The following is a 24,191-nucleotide window of genomic DNA, read 5'->3' on the forward strand; positions in this document are numbered from 1 at the left end:
ATTTTGACGTTTTCGTCTGACATTCGATCATCGCACTCTTTCGCGGTGCGGTTTCGCGAGCTGGCTCGGCTCTGTTGGTGGTTGTCCGTCCACATCTGCAGCAAGAGCTGTCCGGAATTGCAACAGAAAAGGTTTGCGAATTTTCAGATAAAAAACTTTTGCTTCGGAAAAGTTGCGATCGCATAAATTAGTGTCGCCGGTCGATATTTGTGATTAGTGAACGTTTGTGTTCTGCCCAGTAAACAGGATTGCAGGAACAAGCAGGAAGCCCAACGATGGAGAACCTAACCATACGTGAGTAGCCCTAGTGTTGTCTCATCTGAATCATCTTTCCATTCATCAGTGCTGGTGGTGATGTGTCGGGAATCGATTGTTTCACTAATCTAGCACGTTCTGGTATCGCAAAAACTAATCTTGGGAAATTCCCATATTTACATACCAGTTAACCAGCAAGAATTTAAAGAATGATTGAATTACACAGTCCTTTAAGAACTTCCAGTCGTGCCTTCTAAGTTATCTAAAAGAAAGAATATGAAATTTTGTTTATAAATAACAGAATGGCAATGGAGAATAGAGTATGGAAAAAAGTTGTTGGAATTGTTTGAAAGTAGAGTTGAAATCAAAATAATATTTAATAAATTTAGTTACCTAATGTTCTTTTGTTGCTGTAATGATTCTATAATGAGTTCCAGTAATATCATAAGATATTTCGCCAAATTTTGTTTTCATTCCTTCCAAAATTGTAGATATGTAATTCGTCATCAGTGAGTTTGTCTATATGGCCTTCCACGAATTTCTCCAGGAGATTTTTTTTATAGAAGCCTAAAAGCTTATCAACAAATTTCTGCTAAAGCTCCTGCAGATAAATTCACTTCGATGGTCTCCTCAAAGCCACCGTAGAGAACTAATCAAGAATTTTAGTTTTCTAATATCGTTTTCGTGAAACCCTTTGGAGCCGGAAGGGTCAATAGCCAATATGATCCCGGCGATCACACCAAGCATAACAAATGCATTTGAGGCCAGCGAAGTATCGGCAGCAGTGGCAAAACAATCCGGCTCCAAAGGGTTAAGGCGATGGTCGGGCGCAATGTCGGCGCTACGTTTGTTCCGCACATCAAGAACGCTCCGTCTCCATTTTCGGCTGACGCCATCACGCCCTATATGTTACTTTATGCACTGGTCGATGGGGAAAGAGCGATCCCCCAATCACCATGTCTTTGTTGCCACAAAACTCTGCGAACAGCCCTCCGTTTTGAGGGCTGTTCGGGCTCGTTTGGAAGATGACCATCAATGTTAACTTATTTTCCCGATCAGCCTAGATAGCTGTGTAGTGTCGGTAGCGGTTGTCTCAATAGGCTAAGTATAACACTACGGATCGCCTGATCCAGTGGTAAGAGTCCACTAAACAGGTGACCCCTAATTCATGGTGTTATGCGGCATTATAATTACCGTGCCAAGGAATGAATGGTTAGGGGGGTCTAATAAAAACCTAAACACAAACGGAGCCTGTGGAGAACTAGGGCGTCCTCCACAGTATTACGCCCTTACTGCACTAACCGGAGCAATGGTGCAGTGAACCTTGTGTTTCTCCGAGACAATCGGCTGCCCTTCTTTAGTCTCACTTGAGGCTTAATAAGGGCGGGATTATGAAGATGTTGTTAATTAGTTTAAATTTTATATAAATTATATAAATATATGGTTTCGCATTCTGCGATTTACACAGTGTATTCTGTGTATCCCCGCCTCTGGCGTTTTCCAATCGATACCGATTTGGTTTTATTGCTGCTGTTCTTTGTTGTGCTGTTATTGCGAAGAGTTCAATCTTACCTAGTTTGGGTAGTGGCTACGGTTAGGATAGCTCAGATCAATCTTCAGCATAAAAGAACAGCAACAATCAATCTTTGCAGACTTATGCAAAATGGCTCAGCCCAAGTGGCCTTGGTCCAAGAACCTTACTTTCGTAAGGGGAATTTCTATCTAGGAAACCTTGTGAACCCGGTGTTTGCCACTTTCAGTAAACATGAAATGGCAAACTCGCGTGTCATGCCTCGAGCCTGTGTGCTTGTCAACAACGCAATAGTTGCTACACTCATCTCTGAACTAACCACCAGAGATGTATGTGCTATCACAATTAATGTATCTGTTGAAAACCTCAACAGGAAATACGTCTATTGTTTGGTTTATTTACCGCATGATGAACCATCCCCTACAGACGCTTTCAAACAAGTCATCGCATACTGTACTTCGGAAGGCCTTCCGCTAATTGTTGGTAGTGATGCTAATGCTCACCATATCATCTGGGGCAGCTAGTCTAGTCTAGTCTAGTCTAGTCTACACATACAAAGCCATTCATTGAAAGAATCCTGGAGAATGATGGAATCGACTAGTTCCATCATTCTTCTTGTCATTATTAATGATTTCAGTACATTGGAGATGCATTACAAGCATTAAAGCGGCCAGGCCTACTGTGCAGCGTTTTCAATTCAACAATAAAGACAATGAGTGGGGACATCTCGTACCAACCGCTCAGTTTATGAAAAAGCAAAATTAAAATATGGTAAGATTCGGTGGGGGTGACGATGCTAAAAAGGTTAATGTCACCCCTTGGTCCTTGGTCCTTCCGGGGATGGAACACAGGTATTTAATCCATGTCCTGGCCCTTATGCCTAGGCTTAAGCTTAAACTTAAACGTTATGATCCCATGACCTCTCAATGATGGCCCATTTTAAAAATATAAATTTATTCTACGATTATGAATCTTCAAACTGATGAAAGCAATCAAATAGGAAAGATCTCACCGGTTTTACTGGTAAAAGTCCTGAAGATGATGCAATTTTCCGTCTATCTTGATTCACACGATCCAATCAGCAAAGTCATGCCTTCCGGATTTTCTCCCGGATGTACTCGCACAGTTCAAATAACAATCGCACAGTTCCTTTGCCCAACAAATTTTTCCCGCACTGTGTTTTCCTCCTTTGTCACAAAGCCGTACAACTTCTAAAAATTTGGTCCACTTCCTTGAAAACGAGTTCCATAACAGCTAGTTTCTATGATTTTTCGTCGTCGTCGATTTGCATGCTGACAGTGACCGGCTCGCGTTTCATGCATCCAAAATCGTCACACTCGCGATAGTTACTCCAAATTGTACAATTTTAAATTAATCTCACTGTTTAAATCTACTCGCGGTGCAAGATTTTAAAAACGAATTATATCCAGGGATTGCGTAACACTGTGTAATTCGAATGAAAAAATGCCATTTTTTCGGCCGAATCTCTCACCATATCATCTGGGGCAGCTTAGACATAAACTTGAGAGGCTCAAGTTTGATGGAGTACTTAAGTAGTACAGATCTTGCATTACTTAACATTGGCAACCGCCCAACCTTCATGGTATCTGCTAGAGACATAACGATTTGCTCTAGTAGAATTAGTCACGAGCTGACCAATAATTGGCTTGTGTCAGATGAAAAATCTTTATCTGACCATCGCTACATCTTTTTTGAACATTTAAATGTTATTTATTTATTTAATTATTTATTTTTAACTTTAAAACATTGAAATGTTACTTCGCAATCATTGTGTTTCAGGAATCCCCGATCAACAAACTGGGATCTCTTTACTGATTTAGTTGCGGTCAAATTTCATGGATACTCACCATCCATTGACACTCCAAGTGATTTAGATGATGCCGTTGAAACTGCAACGACCTTCATCATGGAAACTTTTGAAGAAGCATGCCCTCTACGGTCTGTGAAGATCACAAAAGGAACCCCTTGGTGGAACTCTGATCTGGCGAAACTCAGGAAACAATGTAGAAAGAGTTGGAACAGACGACGTTCGGCTGGTTCGGAGGCTTTCAGGTCGGCTCGCAAGGCCTACAGGAAAGCTCTCCGGTTTGCTGAACGATCCGGCTGGAAAAACCTTTGTACAAATGTTTCCAGTTTGAGTGAAGTCAGTCGGTTAAACAAAATCCTTGCGAAATCTAAGGATTTCCGAGTGAACGAACTTCGTTTGCCAAATGGCGATCTGACATCCTCTGATGAGGAAGTTCTTGAATGCTTATTCAGCACACACTTCCCTGGATGTGTGGATATTACATCTTTGGATGAACCTGATGTCTTTTCTTGTAGTTACGATTCCCTGGCTTCGGCTCGGAGTATTGTAACTATAGAATCGATTGAGTGGGCACTTAATAGCTTTGCTCCTTTCAAATCTCCTGGGGCAGATGGGATTTATCCTATTTTGCTTCAGAAGGGATCTTTTCAAACATGTTTTTGAAAAAAATAATTGTTTGCAGTTTTGCTACAGGGTATATTCCCAAATCCTGGCGGGATATTACTGTGAAGTTTATTCCGAAAGTGGGTCGTACGTCGTATGAAGAAGCAAAGAGTTTCAGACCTATCAGTTTAACCTCTTTTCTTCTGAAATGCTTAGAACGCATTGTGGATCATCACATCCGTGATGTTCATCTGACCAACGTGCCTCTTCATGTGAACCAACATGCCTACCAATCTGGTAAGTCCACTGTGACTCTTTTACACAAGGTTGTTTACGATATCGAGAAAGCATTCGCTCAAAAGCAATCTTGTTTGGGTGTTTTCTTGGATATCGAGGGTGCCTTTGACAATGTGCCTTTCGATGCCATATTGGAAGCCGCACGGAGTCATGGTGTATCTCCAATGATTTCCAATTGGATTCATCAAATGCTCAAAAACCGATATCTCTTCTCGGCATTGCGTCTAGCAGGGATTAGGAAATTGAGTGTTTGTGGATGCTTCCAAGGGGGAGTCTTGTCACCGCTTTTGTGGAATCTCGTAGCAGATACGCTATTGATAGGCAACTCAATAATAGCGGTTTTCCTACTTATGGTTTTGCCGACGACTACCTAGCATTGTTAGTTGGTATGTGTATCACCACCCTTTTCGACCTGATGCAGAGCGCCCTTCAGGTAGTTGAGGGTTGGTGTCGCCAATATGGCCTTTCGATTGATCCGAGTAGAACATCTATTGTTTTTTTTACGGAAAGGTGAAACCGTAATGGCGTTCGACCTTTGCGTCTCTTTGATTCTGAAATCGATGTGACTGAACAGGTAAAGTACGTTGGTGTCATTCTTGATTCCAAGCTTTCCTGGACACCTCACATTGAGTTCAGAATCAAGAGGCTTGTATGGCCTTCGGGCAACGCCGGCGAACCTTTGGTACAACTTGGAGTCTAAAACCCAAGTATATCAAATGGATCTACACAACTGTTGTTCGGCCAATATTGGCTTATGGATGTCTTGTGTGGTGGCAAAAGGGCGAAATGAGAACGGTCCAATCAAAATTAGGCCATCTCCAAAGGATGTGCTTAATGGCGATGTCTGGAGCGTTCTCTTCAACTCCCACGGCAGCGCTCGAATTTCTCTTTGACGTTGCTCCACTACACATTCATCCCTAACAAGAAGCTCTTTCTTGCACTTACCGTCTACGGGTACTCGGTCTACTAGAGGAAACTCCTGTGAATCACACATCAACACTTATCTCATTGTTTCCACTTTTGGTGAATTGGGACAAAATTGACCTTGCCTCAAGTGATCTTACAATTGCTTGTAATTTTCCATATAGGACATTTTCCACGAAATTCCCTTCCCGGGAAGAGTGGACATCTGGATATCTGGAAAGAAGTATCTCAGACGGCATCGTATGTTACACTTAATGGCTCCCTTCTCGAAGGTCGAGCAGGTGCTGGTGTTTATTCGCGTGAGCTAAGGCTGTATCAGTCTTACTCACTTGGTAGACACTGCACCGTTTTTCAGGCCGAAATCTTTGCTCTTATGTGCGAAGTGCAATCAGCACTTCAGCAGCACGTAATGGGCAAAGTAATATACTTCTGTTCAGATAGCCAGGCTGCTATTAAAGCACTTGCTTTGGCCAACTCCAAGTCGAAGATAGTTATCGCTTGTCGAACTCAAATCGAGGAGCTGAATTCAGCAAACGCTGTTCACCTTGTATGGGTACCTGGCCATTCTTCCATCGCTGGAAATGAATTGGCTGATGAGTTAGCTCGCACTGGAGCATCACATGACTTCATTGGCCCTGAGCCAGCTATACCGATATCGAAGTGTTGGGTAAAGCTTCAGATTCACACCTGGGCTGCTACTCAACACAGACAATACTGGAATAGCTTGGGGTCATGTCGTCAAACCAAATTGTATTGTACTGAGCCATCTCCAAGGGTGGCGAAGTATCTTACAAATCTGTCAAAGCAGAATTGCAGCATTCTGGTCAAATCATTAACTGGCCACTGCCGATTCAGCAAGCTAATTCATTTGCATGTGATAGCTGTGAATCCGATTATGGAACTTCGTATCATTTGATATGTAACTGTCCAGTTTTTGCGCAATTGCGTTTCCGAGTATTCGGTAAACACTTATAAAGTGAAACTGTCTTCAGAGACCTGAATATTCAGGATATTCTGTTGTTCTTAATCCGCTGTGGTGCCCTTTTCAGGGCGCTGTTTGAACCCATTGTGGTACGCTTGTGCGTTAGTATCCTCTTCCAGGGTACTTTTCCTATTTCCCTACCTGTCCTTATCCCCGTCCCTATCCTTATTTCCTTCCTTTTCCCTCAGGTAGATGATGAAATAGGCTATTATTTTGGCGATGGTACAAAATGTCCCAAATGGAGGATAACGTGCCTCTGTAGCCGGCCTTCTGATACCTGATACCTAACCGTGAACGGAGCCGGTGGCGTACCAGGGTACCCTCCACAGTATTTTGCTCTTACTGTGTTAAACGGAGCAATGACGCAGTGGAATTAAGTTCGTACAGGTAAACCTTCATCACACAAAAAGTGCTTCTGCCATGTTGAGTCGCAGGTTTAAAAAAGGACTGGAAGTGGCGCTTACATATTCAAGAGTCATGGTCCAATAAACGAAAGATTCTTGGGGTTCTGACACAAACTATTTTATGATGAGCAACAAGATTCTCCCAGAACCGCCGTCTTAGTACGCAAAACGTTAAAATGTTATCGTATTACAGAGTTCATCAGAAAGGACATTGTTGCGGTCATGGTAGAGGTACCAACCACTAGGGGTAAAACTGAGATCGTTGTGACTTCAGCTTACCTGGTGATGTTCCTGATTTACCTCCTCCTGAGATCGCATCATTTGTTCAATTCTGTAAAGAAAACAACAAATCGTTTATCATTGGATTGGCTGTGTCGTCAATGCGCATCACACTGTTTGGGGTACTGCGGATATTAGCAATCGAGGTGAGTCACTATTAGAATATGTAACTGCCTTCCAACAATATAGACATTTGCAATAATGGTGATAAACCTACTTTCTCAAATGCAATCAGACAAAAGGTCTTGGATCTAACACTGTGCAATGCTGCAATCTTTGACAAAACCACACACTGGCACGTGTCAGATGAGATTTTTCTATTTGATCATAACACATAATCTTCAATTGGAGTGGTGTAGATTATTCGAGAAACGCATTTAGAAATCCCAGAAAGACAAACTGAGATCAATATGTAGAATTGTTGAATACGCATTCATTTACAATTGGAGAAACTATTGATTCAACCCTAAAGTTAAAATCATTTTCTCAATGGGTAAATAAAAGTATCATCAATTCCTTTAACAGCATTTGTCCCACCATACAATCGTCTGCTACTAGAGACGTGCCATGGTGGAGCTTTAAACTGGATCGCCTTAGAAAATTTTCTCGTAAAATGTTCTATAGAGCGAAGCAAACGGGAGATTGGACTCAGTACAGGAAAGCCCTGACTTAATACAACAACGAAATACGAAAATCTAAAAGAAAATCCTGGGTGCTGACATGTGAAAATATAAACAGCACTCCTGTAGTTGCAAGACTACAGAAAACACTTGCAAAAGATCATGCAAATGAATTGGGAAACCTGAAGCGCGACCAATCCTCGTGACACTTTGAATTTAATGATGGAAACCCATTTTCCAGATTCGGTTCCAAGTGTGGATTCCAATGATACTATATTTCTGGAAGGTGAAGGATGTCCTAGTATAAACTCTACGGAGTCAAATAGTACAATAAACACCGCCTCAGATTTAGCTGATGAAATCTTCACGAAGGCCAGAGTGGACAATGCAATTAGATCTTTTCAGCCTGTTAAATCTGCTGGAGTTGATGGACTATTTCCAGCACTGATTCAAAATGGTGAAGCGGTGTTGGTTCCATCACCAATTGAGATGTTTAAGGCTACTTTGAGATTGAATTACGTTTCATCAATATGGAGACTTGTAAAAGTTATCTTTATCCCAAAAAAGGGGAAGCGAGACAAGACGCGTTCGAAAGCATATAGGCCAATAGGCTCCTAAAGGCCTATCTCAATTTTTGCATGATTCGATCAAGCATTGATTAAAACGACATGTTTACTCATTTTTTAAGTATTCCTATTAGGTAAAGCCCATAAAATATATTTTCAAATAAATCAATAATTTTTGCAACACTCCTTGTTTAGCACTCAATTTTTGGTAAATTTTGTTTACCGTGTATGTCAAACAGGAACATTTCTGGAGCAACATTTGAAAAGGGCCCAAGAGGTCTTGTGTCTTTTTTCGAAAACGCTCCGTAGGGCATAACAGCAGCCCGCCCACGCAAATGAACACCGTTATCTGAAAGAGCGATGTTTGCTCTATCTGATAACGGTCCTAGTTTTTGTGAATAAGCTAATGGAAGCTCAGGAGAGACATGTGAAGTTATTGTTTACCAATGCTTGTATGCCCTTTTCAAATGTTGCTCCAGATTTATTGTCAAAAGTGAGCCAATGTGGTGTCTTTTGCAACCCGCCGTTTCACTTTCGTTACGTCAAGGTTGACCTCGAATGTCAAACAAGACCTGTTCATCATTATTTTATTTTCGAGTTTATTAACTATTCTGTTATTGTTTAAGTTCGGAAAAATTACCATTGAGATCAGAAAAGCATGATCTTTCGTGTTATGCAGCAAAACCGGGAGAATATTTTTCATTTTAGGACCCTATTAGTCTTTCTTCAGTCTTATCATAGTCTTGAAGACTATGGAAAAGGTTTTGAAGGGTTTTATCAATTCTTCTTACATAAAAGAGCATCCCCTATCTGACTGCCAGTTTGCTTATCCATCTGGTAAGTCAACGGTTACGGCACTTCATTCGCTAGTAACAAAGGTGGAAAAAACGTTTTCAGCAAAAGAAATAGCTCTATACGCCTTTTTAGACATAGAAAGAGCATTTGATAGTGCGTCCTATCCATCTATGAAGCGTGCCATGAAGAATAAAAACTTCGACCAATGTATCATACATTGGATTTAAACTGTGTTTGCAAAAAGAGAAATCACCTCTGAGCTGGGAAGTTCTTCTATAACAGTAAGGGCAAAGAAGGGTTGCCCTCAAGGAGGAGTCCTCTCACCACTAATGTGGTCCTTAGTTGTAGAGACGATCTTCTAAGATGCTTGAAGGAAAGAGGTTTCGAAGTTTTGGGCTTTGTAGACGATACAGTCATTATAGTGAGAGGTAAGTATGACGAAACTGTTTCGGAGAGAATGCAAAGGGCCCTGAGCTATACACATTCATGGTGTATTAAGGAGGGCCTTAGCATCAACCCACCAAAAGTCGTAATTGTCCCTTTCACTAGGAGAAGGAAGATCAACCTAAGAGCTTTTCGGCTTGGAGGAATACAAATTCATCCTAGTGATCGAGTCAAATACTTAGGTGCCAAAATGAACTGGAATGCTCGAATTGAGTCCGTGATCGGTAAGGCAACAAGTGCGTTTTGGTTATGCTCCAAAACTATTGGCAGAAAGTGGGGCTTGAAACCAAGAATGATAATGTGGATTTATACTGCCATAATCCGCCCAAAAGTGACGTATGCTGCCTATGATCGCATAATTGTCCCATATGAATAGGAAACCCAGATGGGACTGATATGCGATCATGGGCAGTATGCTTCGTTTGTCTGGTGGCCAAAAACAAGAGAGACTACCACGCAATCAAAGCTTGCGAAAATTCAACGTCTTGCGTCCATTGCTGTTACAGGAGCGATGCGAAGCACTCCATCAAAAGCTTTAGATTCGATTCTCAATCTGCTACCTTTGCACGAGTACGTGAAAAGTTGATGCCAGGTGATCTTGTAGGTCTCCTGAGCATTTCACAATTCTTCCAAAATAGGCCAGTACCTTAAAGGCGCACGACAATAAAAAACTGATTTAAAAAATAAATAAATAATAATTAATAATAAAAGTGAAGGTCAATTATTTTGGAGCGTTTTTAGGTATGTTGTTTTAAAACAACATTGCGCATTTAAGGGTTAAATACTGGATGAAACCTGTGGAGAACCATGATGTTCCCTACAAGTTGCACGAAACAACTCGTGCAAATAGGAAAGACGGAGGTCCCACTGTTCGCCAAGGATCAATCAAATTCTATACAGATGGCTCAAAAGTTGGAATAAAAACGGGAGCAGGAATCGACGGCCCTGGAACACAAATTTCAGTGGCGATGGGACACTATTCTACGGTGTTTCAAGCAGAGATTCTTGCTACTTTTAAATGCGCAAATTATCTGCCTTGAGAGAAAATACAGATACAGCATTGTGCGCTAACAAATGTACTTCAAAGCTTGTCTGGGAATGCATTCTTTCACTGCGCAGGTTCTGCCAAGGGAACTCATACTTCAATGAAGAATGCTATGTCAAAGCGTGGCCTTATATTGTTGATTGGATAGAGGCGATGTTATCAAAAAGAGAGATATAGTCAAAACTTGATAGCTCATCTATTAGTGTTAGAGTAGTTAAATGGCGCCCTCCTCACCTCTATTGTGGTCTGTGATAGTTGATGATCGATCTTCTCAAAAAACTGGAAGCAGAGAGCTTCGAAATAATTGGCTTCGCTGATGGTCATATTATATATTATCACTAACAGAATGCAAACTACACTAAAAATAAATCTCTTCGCGGTGCAATAAAGAAGGCTTAAATGTAAATCCTTCTAAAACCACGATCGTGCCGTTTACACGAAGAAGAAAATTTTCAATAACCAACAAAAAATTGAAAGGAACTAGTTTGGAACTGTCAGATAGAGTCATGTATCTTGGAATACATCTTGACAGCAAACTAAACTGGAATTGGCATCTTGAGCAGGTGGTTGCCAAAGCTACAAATGCTCTATGGATCAGCAGAAAAAAACTTTTGGTAAGAAATGGGCATTGAAGCCTAAGATGATCTTCTGGATTTATTCGGCAGTTGTGAGACCCAGAGTTACCTATGCGTCACTAGTCTGGTGACCAAAAACTAATGAAAGGTTAGCTCAAAAGACGCTTGAAAAACTTCAAAGATTAGCTACTCTTTCAATTACTGGAGCAACGCGAAGTACACCATCCAAAGCGCTTCACTTATGTACTTCCATTGCATCAATTTGTTCAATTAGAAGCTGCAAAGAATGCTTTGAAGGTCAAGAGAACTACAAATCTCTTTGAACGTGACCTGAAAGGGCATCTAAATATTCTAAAAACATTCAGTATCGGCTCTTTCATCACAGACAACGGTGATTGGATGAGCAGAAAGTATAATTTCAAACGCTCTTCTGAAGTGATTAATCCTGGGTGAAATATGTGGACAAATGGGGGCCCAGAACTACACCCAGGATCGCTCGTGTTTTACACTGACGGCTCGAATCTAAACGACCAAGTTGGTGCAAGTGTGACTGGCCCCGGCATTAATTTATCAATTCCTATGGGCAAATGACCAACTGTTTTTCAAGCTGAAATTCAGGCAGAGAAAATAAAATCCAACTGGGAAAACACCACTTTTGCGAGACAGTCCAAACGTTTTATAAAACCAAATTTTGTAAATACTCGCAAAATCTTAGAGCTGTGAAAAAGAGATCTAAGCACTTTTACAGGCCTTCTAACAGGCCGTTGTCCGAGCCGTTATCATCTGAAGCTAATTGGAAAACTTCAGGATGATGTATGTCGCTTTCGCGACATAGATAAAGAAGACTCGGAACATTTGTTGTGCCGTTGTCTGGCAATTTCTGCTAAAAGAATTAAGTTCTTCGACAAGGGGTTAATGGAACCCCTTGATGTATAGAGAACAAACCCCAATGCGGTAGTAGGGTAGAAGCTTCAGTTTTGGCCAGTCCGGAGTTTTGGCCATAGTGCGGCATTGAGCCTGTTGCGATCTAAATCGGCGTAAATTAATTTTTTACTAGTAGATCCTAATGCAATATGATAATTACAGCTGTGAAAACCACACATTTTGATTAAAAACTGGAAGAAAAAATATATTTCCTTAAAAAATCATCTCCCATATATCTATTTTGGCCAGGGTGCTTCTAATTTGGCCACTCCCATAAGAAATACACGTGATTGGCCAAAATAGAAACCAAAACTGAGAATATGGTCAAAACTGCGGCAATGCTTCTATTTTGGCCAGTGGCACTTTTAATACAAAAATCAAGTATTAGCTTGATTTCTGCATTTTTCTAATGAAGTATAGATCGAAACCTTCCATTTAACACATTGGTAGTTTTCATTGGATTATTGATTATTTTTATAAAAATGATTTCCCTTAGACTGGCAAAAACCGGTGCCCGCACCCTACAGTTCATCCGAACTGACGCACCGTGTTGGGATCAGACTTACAGTCAAGGTTTGATGTTGTTTGATTATTGCTAACACCAATAGTAATACCGCGTAATACGTCAACTTGATATAGCTAAATAAAACTGGGTCACAATAGATCTAACAACTGGCCGCACGCAGCAGTGACTTAGATACCCAACAAGGAATAAAAATATAACAAAAAAAAAACGTTTTTCTTTTCTTAAAATAGCCTAGGAACAGTAATCAGGTGAACGCCCAGTTCCATTGTATTTGACGTCATATTTGAATATCGTAATGATCCTCCTAGACTGTTACATTGCATCAGCCATCAGGATGTGCTAAAAAAAGTAACCACATTTCAGTAAGTGCATTCGGAGAATGAATCATCATCACAGTTTCTGTTTTTCTAAGAAGCAACTGTTTACATATTAGTTGTTGGAAGCGTGCCATAGGACGTTTATGTGGATCAATCATTCCTGAATCGGATCAATTTTTTTTCTCAGAAAAGAAAAAGGTGGTAGAGTGATGAATGGTTCTGAAAAAAGTAGCTTTAGTGATAACACATAAATAGAAAATTTTCTTCAAATAGTCTAAACACTAGATTGCCATAAGTCGACACAAAATAACACTGCAACAGCGACATGCGCTGGTCTTTTTCCTGGAATCTTGTCTTATCGGTAACAAAGTGATAACGTTTCCAAGATTTAAAAACAGATAAAACGCCTGTAGCTTATTTTGCTTAATATTATGAAATCGTTTTGTTTACGTGCAGGCTCCGTGAACGAACCTGAAGAGAGAGAGAGAGAGGGTGGTGGGTGAAGAAGATACAGTGAGGTTTTCTCCTGGGATTCTTTTGAAGATTCCTCTAGTATTCTGTTAGGGATGCTGCCAAGATTTTTCTGGAATTTCGTTAGTTATTCGTAATGGTATTCCGTTAGAATTCCTCCGGGGTTCATGCATTGATTCCTCTAGAGATTTCTTCTAGGATATCTTTAGGGATTTTTTTCAGGGATGTTTTAGGGCATTCCGTCATGGGTTTTTGCCTGGATCTCTTTTGAATTCTTTCATAGATTATTCTCGAGATTCATTAGGGATTATTTCTGGGTTTTCTCTCGAGATTCCCTTAGAAATTTTTCCTGAACTTCTTACATAAATTCCTTCAGGAATTTTTTAAGGGCTTCTCCATTGGTTCCTCCCAGTTTTCCTTTAAAGATTCCTCTCGAGATTTTTAACCGGTATTCCTTCAGAATTTCCCGCGGTATTTGTTCCAGCATTCTTTCAGGTATTTCTTCGAGGATTTCTTCTGGATTTTTTCAAGGGGTTCATTCAGAGATTTCTCCTACAAGATTTCTTCATTGATTCTTCCTGGACTTCCTATCGGAACTTCTCTTAGGATTCCTTCAGGGATTCCTCCGGATTGTCTTAGGCGCTCCTTTTGAGACACTTTTAGCGATTACTTCGGAATTCTGTCATGGATTGCTCCCGGAATTCCTTCATCAGAGATTTCTGAGGAATAGGAGAATGTTATTTTAAAGTTGTGCTGTGATGAAACTTAAGAAAATTATCAGATTTTGAAGACCTACATCAAAGTTTATTTTGGAACCTCACCATAAGCGAATTGAATTCCTACGACCACAAAAAAAGTGAAGGGTCAAGATAGCATTTATGGTATGTGGGGGCAAGATGGGTCAGGGGGCAAGATGGGTCAGTACCGTTTTCAATCGCACAATATATGTTTTGAATTTTTCAATAATTTTCCCAGATGAACGACGGGGATACACAAAAAAGTGATATATTGTTTTGAAAATTCTATACGTTCCTCGCTCAGAAAAAAACAAAATATTTTTTCGTTATACTCCTTATGCTATACATTCCATATAACTACGTGTATTGTGTAGACGGGGCAAGATGGGTCACCCTAATTTTTCGGTATGTTTGCATAGTTTTTGAAAATGTTTTATTTTTCATGGAAAGGCTATTCTGTGACCTACATTATTGAAGCGATGAGAGCACTGAAAATTTGAGAACATATTTTTTAAATTTTCCTTCAAAAAATATAGGTTTTCAAAGTCCGTTTATGGCTACCCGAACAAAAATCTTCTAGTTCTGAGAATAATCTACCGATATGTTTCAACACTTTCTTCATGTAATCTGTACGTCTATGAAGCTTAGATGTATAGAGAAAAACTAGAAGATATAGTATTTTTTGTTGGAGGAAAATCGAGTTTTCTTATAGCTGACCCATCTTGCCCCCCTTAAAATGAGGTGGGGCAAGATGGTTCATGTTTTGAAAATTGTTTGTCAAGAAGCAGGTTTCAAAATTTATTACCTTTTTATACTTTCATATCATAGCTGACTAGTGTATCTGAGAGTCGAGGTAGAATACAGAGAAATGCGATTTATATTCAGAAAATTATAGGGATCCATTTCTTAGGTGACCCATCCTGCCCCCACTTACCATATATAACCTGTCACACTATTGTTCTTCTACTTTTTTTTCTCTCCAATTGCAGAGGAACTGTACACCTCGGAGGCCCGTGGTAGTGACGAAACCGGCAATGGCACCGCCGAGAAGCCCTTCAAGACGATCCTCCAGGCGATGCGCCACGCCGGCAAGGAACCGTTCCCCACCATCTACGTGGACGCCAAGGGCGAAAAGCCGGAATCGCCGTTCGAGGTGGCGGCCAAGTCGCAGCTGAAGAAAATCCAGAAATGGTGGGTCCGCGAGGCTCAAAAGTCCACCGAGAAGCAGAAGCGCGAAGAGGAGGACGCCAAGAAGCGCGAGCAAAATCTGGAGGAAGCGAAAAAGATCGTCATCAAGGAGGATCCATCCTGGAAGCCGGCCAAAAGGATCAAGATCCACAAGGGTGGCGAGAACCGTAACATTCGGGTGAAAATCTACGGATGGGTGCACAGGTTGAGACGGCAAGGAAAGGGTTTGATGTTTATCACGCTGCGCGATGGAACCGGTTTCTTGCAGTGCGTGATGAATGATCTGATGTGTCAGACGTATAATGCTTTGGTTCTGTCAACGGAATCGGCCGTGCAGCTGTTTGGAACTCTGAAGGAAGTTCCGGAGGGAAAAACTGCCCCTGGCGGACATGAGCTCCATGTGGATTACTGGGAGTTGATCGGTCTGGCGCCGCCTGGTGGTGCCGATAAGATTTTGAACGAGGAAGCCCTTCCGGATGTCCAGCTGGACAACCGCCATATTATGATCCGTGGCGAGAACACATCCAAGATTCTTAAAATGCGCGACGTAATTATGGACGCCTTCCGGGCGCATTACCACGACCGTGGCTACACGGAGGTAACGCCACCTACGCTGGTGCAAACGCAGGTCGAGGGAGGTTCCACGCTGTTCAAGCTCAACTACTTCGGGTAAGGTTCTATCCACTTAGAAAATCAACACATGTTTTACCCACCGAACTTTATTTGATTCCAGGGAGGAAGCATACTTAACCCAGAGTTCCCAGCTATACCTGGAAACTTGCCTACCGGCTCTGGGTGATGTTTACTGCATTGCTCAAAGTTATCGTGCTGAGCAGAGTCGCACGCGTCGTCATTTGGCCGAGTACAGCCACGTTGAGGCTGAATGCCCCTTCATTACCTTCGATGAACTGTTGGACCGGCTGGAAGATTTGGTGGTCGATGTTGTCGATCGGGTACTCAAGTCTCCGTGGGGTTACATAGTTAAGGAACTCAACCCGGATTTCGCTCCGCCGAAACGACCATTCCGTCGTATGAACTACGCCGATGCCATTGTCTGGTTGAAGGAGAACAACGTGACCAAGGAGGATGGAACCTTCTATGAATTCGGAGAGGACATTCCGGAAGCACCGGAGCGAAAAATGACCGACACCATCAACGAACCGATCATGCTGTGTCGCTTCCCGGCCGAAATCAAGTCGTTCTACATGGCCAAGTGTCCGGAGGACAAACGGCTGACCGAGAGTGTAGATGTTCTGCTGCCGAATGTGGGCGAAATTGTGGGAGGATCGATGAGGTCCTGGGACCACGAGGAACTGATGGAGGGCTACAAGCGCGAAGGAATTGACCCCGAGGCTTACTACTGGTATATCGATCAGCGCATCTATGGATCGCAGCCCCACGGAGGATACGGATTGGGCCTGGAGCGTCTCATGTGCTGGCTGTTGAACCGATACCACATCCGAGAGGTATGTCTTTATCCACGTTTCTTGGGCAGATGTAAACCTTAAATATCCGTACGTAAACGACGAAAATTTACTTCTTTATCAAACAACTATAATCCCTTTCAATTTCAAACAAGATTAGAAATATTGCTTTAAATAAACTGGCACTATGCTTATTTCTTGCGATTACGCATAGGCACAAAGTAAAATTTATCATATCACCATCCCTGGAAATTTCGAAGCCAATGCGCCTTCATAGCTAACATAAAAGCAGAATTATCATAACTGTAATACCTACTTATTTGTTACTAGTTGGGCTACAATTCTCTAGTTGAGTCTGGATCCAACTTTTGGTCAATATATTCCAATCTATTAAAGTAAAACATCAGAGAATACAATCATGGCTACCACAATGGCCGACTTGAGTACCTACTCACGTTTTCAAGAGCACTAATGCATACAAAATTTAGATTTAGTTTTATGATGTTTCTACGTGCTCTTCAGTCCACTTCAATCGCCCCTTTGCACGCCAGCTCTCCTAATGAGTTCTTCAAGAACAACGATTTCGAGAGCACATCATTTTGTTTCAATCATTTCGAAAGTCGTCGAAATATTTTAATTCCTATCGATGTACGTTGCACGAACCAGCCTGATCAGTTTCGTCGGAAAATCGTGTTCTACCATTATCTCTCATAACTCGTTCAATCAACCAACTGTCGATGTTTTCTCTCCATATGCAACTATCACAATGTTATCTGCCAGCACCATGCGGAAACGGTGCACGCCATTTTAAATATCATAAAATGTGTGCATATTATTCTGTTCCATACTCAGTCCTCATGCTACGTTTCATTTCAGTAGTCAATTCTTTTCTTGACTGTTACCGCTTCCCCTTCATTCACCGTGCGCATCATAATCAGATCTTTTAGATTATGACTATGGGCATTAGATTATACTGCTTTGCATGTCGTTGAAATGGCAGACTACAAAGTACCTACTAACTACAAAGCACAAGAAGTTGCTTGAATTTATTCACGGGTCATTTAACCCTTTCAAGACGGTTGGGTCATTTGCACCTCGCTGACGCGTTCTACAGCGGCGAGGTTGGTGAAAAAAGTCGTCCCGAAGAGGTTAAGGGATACTTGAATTTGTAGGTATTCGGATGAAATACAAATATAAAACAGAACAAAAAATTAAATAATTGTTGTCCACTAATATCTCGCGTTTAGTATCATACAGGCGTATCTACAATGATCGATTTCTCTTCATCGATTTTCTCTTCGGATAATTCCGCGAAATACGATCAATGTTCGGATGATCTCTCGGTGTGTTTCAGTAAAGGACAACTGGGACTAGCATCTAAAACAACAAAAACAATCGAAAATGATTTGTTGGCCAAGTTATTAACCAAACAGAAAATCGATGAAGAGAAATCGATCATTGTAGATACGCCCGTATGATACTAAGCGCGAGTATGTTTTATTTATTTTATTCTGTACTTCTTATTATCCTTTTCAATAATAACGAACATTTTAATTTAAGAGAAACAAAGTACCTACGGCCATGACTCTAGCACCAGAAAACCTCCTCCAACAGGCAGGCAAGCCACGTTCTAAACGCAAGGATTTTTAACAGTAAGGCAAATACTAGTCGATTTAAGATAACATTGAACTTGGTTCACCCTGAAACACGTCCTGAAACTATCACATATCTTTCGGGGACGTCCCCATGCACCAGAGAAGGGGGCCATCAGTCTTGATTTCGACCTCTTCTTCTGCGTAGGTATTCGACGTGCTTACCAAGCTGCCAAACTCCGTGACCCGGTTGTCCAGATTCCAGCGGAGACCGCTGGTACTGCAGACGGCTCGATGCCCAACCGGTATCAGCGAGCACCAGATGTGCTCGTGTACCAACCGAGGCGGAATGGCGATGAGATGGTTTCCCGCTGGCAGCAGCCAGCTGAGCGAGTTGCTGGATCGCAGGAATACCGGCGTTTTGGGCAGGATTTTCCCCGCTAGGAACAGGGTGTTGATGTTGGCCATGATCTGATCCAACCGGCCGGAACTTTCGCACAGGACTAGCACGCGGCTAATTTTGTTGGCATAACCTGTGCTCTGGAGGGTCATCAGAGATTTGGTGAAGTCGGTTGCATTCTGATCCGGAGTTTTTATGATCTGGAATGGAATACACACAAAATTAAGATGCAGAAAAATTACCCAAACTGTATGGAATTCATTAATCGAAATCTTGCTGGAGTTTCTAACAGTAACATACATGTATTTGTTCAACATCACATTTAAGACAAGACATAATCAATAATAGTACATACGCCACAATATTCGGTTTGTGGCTGCCGCTCTCCATCCACGGTCGCGCCCAGTGCTCGCCAGGTCACGCTCCACCTGGTCCGCCCATCGTGCTCTCTGCGATCCACACCTTTTTGTGCCAACTGGATCGATAGCAAACACCAGCTTTGCAGAGTTGTTGTCCGGCATTCTTGCAACATGCCCTGCCCCCCGTATCCTTCCGACTTTGCTCACTTTCTGAATGCTGGATTTGCCGTAAACTGCAGCGAGCTTGTGGTTCATCCTTCTCCGCCACACACCGTTCTCCTGCACACCGCCAAAGATCGTCCTTAGCACGCGTCGCTCGAAGACTCCGAGTGCTTGCAGGTCCTCCTCGAGCATGGTTCATGTCTCGTGTCTGTAGAGGACCATTGGTCTTATTAGCGTTTTGTACATGGTGCATTTGGTGCGTGTGTGAATCTTTTTCGACCACAGTGTCTTCTGGAGCCCGTAGTAGGCCCGACTTCAGCTGATGATGTGCCTCCGAATTTCACGGCTCACGAAGCTCACGGCTCATATTGACCGGATTTTGTGAAAATTGTTCCCCGGTTGTTGAGCCCAGCTCGTCGCATCACACCTTCCAGAGCGATGTTGAAGAGTAGGCATGAGAGTCAAAAATCTCGTTAATACAGATAAAAAAATACCCCTTTCCTTCCACTCCTCCGGTAGCTGTTCGGTTTCCCAGATCCTGACTATCAGCCGATGCAGACAGGTGGCCAACTTTTCTGGGCCCCTCTTGATGAGTTAAGCAGCGATACCATCCTTACCAGCTGCTTTGTTGGTTTTGAGCGGATGAATGGCATCCTTAACTTCCCTCAGCGTGGGAGTTGGGTCATTACCGTCATCCGCTGCACTGACATCGTCGTTTCCTCCGTTGCCGTGAGCTCCCGTGCCTACGTTCTCCACGCCGTTCAGGTGCTGATCGAAATGCTGCTTCCACCTTTCGATCACCTCACGTCCGTCCGTCAAGAGGCCTCCGTTTTTATCCCTGCATATTTCGGCTCGCGGCACGAAGCCGTTGCGGGATGCGTTGAGCTTCTGATAGAGCTTCCGTGTCTCTTGGGAACGGTCCAGCAGTTCCATTTCCTCACACTCCGCTTCTTCCAGGCGGCGCTTTTTCTCCCGAAAGAGGCGGGTCTGCTGTTTCCGCTTCTGTTTGTAACGTTCCACGTTCTGTCGAGTCCTTTGCTGCGTTCTTCTCCTCCAAAACCGTTCTGCACTCTTCGTCGAACCATTCGTTTCGACGATTCCGTTCCACGTATCTGATGGGGCTCTCGGCTGCGTCGTTGATGGCTGCTTTCACTGTACTCCGGCAGTCCTCTAGAAGGGCCTCATCGAGCTCGCCCTCGTCTGGCAACGCGGCCTCGAGATTCTGCGCGTATGCTGAAGCGACATCCGGTTGTTTTAGTCGCTCTAGGTTATACCGTGGCGGTCGTCGGTACTGTACATTGTTGATGACGAAGAGTTTTGGGCGCAGCTTGACCATCACCAGATAGTGGTCGGAGTCGATGTTGGCGCCACGATAGGTCCTGACGTCGATAATGTCGGAAAACTGTCGTCCGTCAATCAGAACGTGGTCGATTTGAGATTCCGTCTGCTGCGGTGATCTGTAGGTGTAACGATAAGGGAGGCTGTGTTGGAAAAAGGTGCTACGTATGGCCATATTTTTAGAGGCAGCGAAATCAATGAGTCGTAGGCCGTTTTCGTTCGTCTGCTGGTGGGCGCTGAACTTACCAATCGTCGGTCTGAATTCCTCTTCCTGGCCTACCCGAGCGTTTAAATCTCCTATGATGATCATGACGTTGTGGCTTGGGCAGCGATCGTACTCGCGTTTCAGATGCGCGTAAAATGCGTCCTTGTCATCATCACTACTTCCGGAGTGTGGGCTGTGCACGTTTATTATGCTGAAGTTGAAGAATCGGCCCTTGATCCTCAACCTGCACATTCTTTCGTCGATCGCCCACCAACCGATCACGCGCCTCTGCATATCACCCATCACGATGAAAGCTGTTCCCAGCTCGCGTGTGTTGCCGCAGCTCTGGTAGATGGTATGATTACAGCATCCGTTCGATAACTGACTGCTGTTTAACTGGACTGCTTTTTAACTGGGCGCTCGATAACTGGGCCAAACTCCAGTTAAAAAGCAGTTGTCTGTCAAAAATAAACGAAATTTAACCTCACATTTTGCAAATCAGTAAACAAAACAAAATGTTACAATAGCCTACGGCTCCGGAAGCTCAGTCCAGTTATCGAGCGGCGCTCGCTAACTGAACTGTCGTCAAAGCCCAGTTATCGAGCGGAAGCTGTACCTCTAAACGTTCGCACCATGGATCCTGTCCAACACACCTCCTGCAGCGCTACGATGCCGAACCCGCGGTCCTTCAGTAGATCGGCGAGTATGCGGGTGCTCCCAATGAAGTTGAGAGATCGGCAGTTCCACGTACCGAGTTTCCAATCGCAAGTCCTTTTTGTTCGCTGGAGTCGTTGCTGTTGGTCTCGGTTCGTATTATTCTGTTGCTGATTTTCCGCTACAATGGTTTTTACGGCTGGCTCGTAGGGCCTGACACCAACCCCCTACTTTCCGGAGGACCATAGTGCACAGTTGAGCTTAGAGTCCTTCCCTGGCACTCGGACGTAGATCAGCCGCCCCTAATATGGGGATCAGACACTGTTGTGAGCCGCTCCTCCTGGAGAACAGACGCTCAGGTTTACCGAAAAAAAAACCTCTTCGCTGTCAACCTACGACCAAAGTTCCCACCGGGGTTGGTTACCCGATCTTCCCTAAGGTTGCTCATAGTTTCCAGCCGGTACCGCGTGGAGGTAGGGATAGGAGTTGCTGGGCAGAGGCTAGTGGATCACAATGGGATCTGAATTGCGCAGCATACCCAGCCTTTACCGTGCCCTCTTCTCTACATATACAACTCATGTATTTTCATATGTTCATAGCCATCGCTAGAACTGGAAACGAATTCAATTGTGAAAAAGTCGTTTCCCTCCCTTCCAATTTCCACTCACAGCACAGTGTGTATCTCGATCTTTAGTAGCAAGAATCAGCACACTCTAACATTCCTTTCCTTCCCAACTGACAATAAGGACGTGGCCGGCGCCGTTATTGATCCAAAATGTATGAGCTGCTAGAATTGCACTTTGAGAATAAGTGGAGTGTCCCAGCCCTTATTCATTTGGATCTCAGTGCAATTGGTACCAGCTCAGATCAATCACGGAGTAGCAACCATTGACATGTACAGTCAGATTTGATCGTTTTTTTTATCGAATTTGCTATTAGACTTTGCTCGGGTTATCAATTATCAAAGACCAAAATAGAAGTGATAGTACGCCTCCTTGTGAACACCCTTTTGCTGCACTAATGTTGATTAAGAACTGTCTAGGTTTGATGGCATCTCTCTTTTTGACTACAATCCCTCAGCCCAATCAACGATACACAACCCTGTTTTGGTATAGCATTCCTCATCAAATTTTACATGGTAAAATGAAATAACTTCCAGGCACATTTTTGTCGGATCTCGTCATCGCAAAACGAAGGTGAGCAAATCAACTCTGTTGTTTGGATATAAAGACCCATGTTTCCGATATTTCGTACTCACCCTACAGTTCAGTCGCGTAACGTAGGACATGGATTCATCAGTACACGAGTCAAAGTCTCCTGTCACCAGATCCGGCGCTTTCAGCTGTTCTTCGGGTCCAATGTGCTCTTTCACAAAATCCACCCATCGATTCGTACCTCCATCGACCGTGACCCTTACTTTGGCTAAAAATAGAGTACATATATGTTACTCCACAAACAAATCCTCGCACATCTATGTTTCCAGCATATAGCTAAACTTACCAGTGTTCCAAATTGTTCTAAAGTAGTCCTTATGCAACAGTATCGGTCGGTTCAGCAACACAACGGCCAGCTCGTCATTGCAGTTGCGTCCCTCTATAAGGTCCGCCGGGGACCACGTGACTACGTTGGGCAGCTGAAACGATATGCAGCCTCTGATGAAAACGACACGCCCCAGAGAGCAAAACTTCATTTTTGTCTAAGGTCTCAGTTTTCTGGTTGACCATGGCCGACTGTGTTTGCTATCGCGGATTGATTTTCGCTAATAATGAATTATGCCCTTACTTATATAGATTCGGCCTTGACAAGGCGCGTCAATAGTTTGATATAAATATATCGGTTGAAGATTTTGGAACTTGAGTAGAAATACTACATGAAGATTTAAATTGAGCAGGTAAGGAGTTTGAAGAAGAATCGAACAACAGTAGGCGGCTGATAAAGGGTAGTTACCCCGATAAACACATACTTAACGTAAGCTAGACTAGTCCACTACGATCACTTTATTCACTTACGTCATCGTTGGAAAGCATTGCGGGGATGCAGTTTACGCTGCAGCACGTGCTTGAAATTATGGTCACACAAGTTGATATTATTTCCCAGTGCGTTCTGCGTCGTAGGAAAACACGGATTCACCTGCTGTGGCAGAGATGCTCGCTATATCTAACTGGCGGGTATATCTAATTATTATTGTTGGTATAGGAACGGTGATAATACCATGTCTACAAACTTCATGCGCAAAACAGTGACTATGTAGTTAGAAAGTAGCACCAACAACGACGCCGCTCCCGCTCGTATAGAACAGCACGAATGGAAGAGTAAAAACAAATGTACCGTTGACAGGTCCGTGAGAGATGACACTGTCGGAGAGCGGTAAATAATGCAGTTTTTTGCCGCAGAGAGAAGAGCGTGAAACGGTAAAAATGCATTTTTGACACGTCTATCTAAAGCCACAGAAAACCACAAAAAATATTTCTAAACTTTTTTCTGTTTTGCTACACAAATTGATATTTGAATTGTACCCTATAGGTAATCTATAGGATAGAAGCATCAGTTTTGGCCAGTCGGGTGTTTTGGCCATAGTGCGGTTATGAGCCTGATGGGACCTAAACCAGCAAAAAATATTTTTTACTGTAAATATAATATGATGATTAAAACTGTGAAAACCATAGAATTTTATTAAAAAATACAAGAGCTCCAATAATGTCTATTTTGGCCACTTCCATAAGAAATACACGTGATTGGTCAAAAT

The 24,191-nt window shown here is 42.8% G+C and overlaps 2 protein-coding genes across 2 annotated transcripts; one reads left to right on the forward strand and one right to left on the reverse strand.

The window, feature by feature from the left end:
- Positions 1 to 55: 55 nt before the first annotated feature.
- LOC109415473 (asparagine--tRNA ligase, cytoplasmic) lies at positions 56 to 16,942 on the forward strand. The gene is made up of 3 exons (XM_029868695.2): positions 56 to 294; positions 15,113 to 15,980; positions 16,045 to 16,942. Exons 1-3 carry the CDS (start codon positions 276 to 278, stop codon positions 16,817 to 16,819), a joined length of 1,662 nt encoding a protein of 553 aa, XP_029724555.2. The 5' UTR covers positions 56 to 275; the 3' UTR covers positions 16,820 to 16,942.
- Positions 16,943 to 17,946: 1,004 nt separating this feature from the next.
- Positions 17,947 to 23,727, reverse strand: LOC115264542 (thiamin pyrophosphokinase 1). The gene is made up of 4 exons (XM_029868294.2): positions 23,455 to 23,727; positions 22,946 to 23,078; positions 22,704 to 22,867; positions 17,947 to 18,927 (listed from the first exon to the last, which is right to left on the reverse strand). The coding sequence occupies exons 1-4, from the start codon at positions 23,470 to 23,472 to the stop codon at positions 18,457 to 18,459; spliced, it is 786 nt and encodes a 261-aa protein (XP_029724154.1). The 5' UTR covers positions 23,473 to 23,727; the 3' UTR covers positions 17,947 to 18,456.
- Positions 23,728 to 24,191: the final 464 nt, after the last annotated feature.

Source organism: Aedes albopictus, chromosome 3 (assembly GCF_035046485.1).
Source record: "Aedes albopictus strain Foshan chromosome 3, AalbF5, whole genome shotgun sequence".
NCBI classification, from domain to species: domain Eukaryota; kingdom Metazoa; phylum Arthropoda; class Insecta; order Diptera; family Culicidae; genus Aedes; species Aedes albopictus.

Bases quoted from the DNA above. Each gene is read 5' to 3' on its own strand.
- LOC109415473 (XM_029868695.2), top strand. The intron at 15,981-16,044 runs GTAAGGTTCTAT...ATTTGATTCCAG, and splicing joins TTCAAGCTCAACTACTTCGG to GGAGGAAGCATACTTAACCC.
- LOC115264542 (XM_029868294.2), bottom strand. The intron at 22,868-22,945 runs GTAAGTTTAGCT...CTCTATTTTTAG, and splicing joins TAGAACAATTTGGAACACTG to CCAAAGTAAGGGTCACGGTC. The intron at 18,928-22,703 runs GTGAGTACGAAA...ATTCCATTCCAG, and splicing joins TTACGCGACTGAACTGTAGG to ATCATAAAAACTCCGGATCA.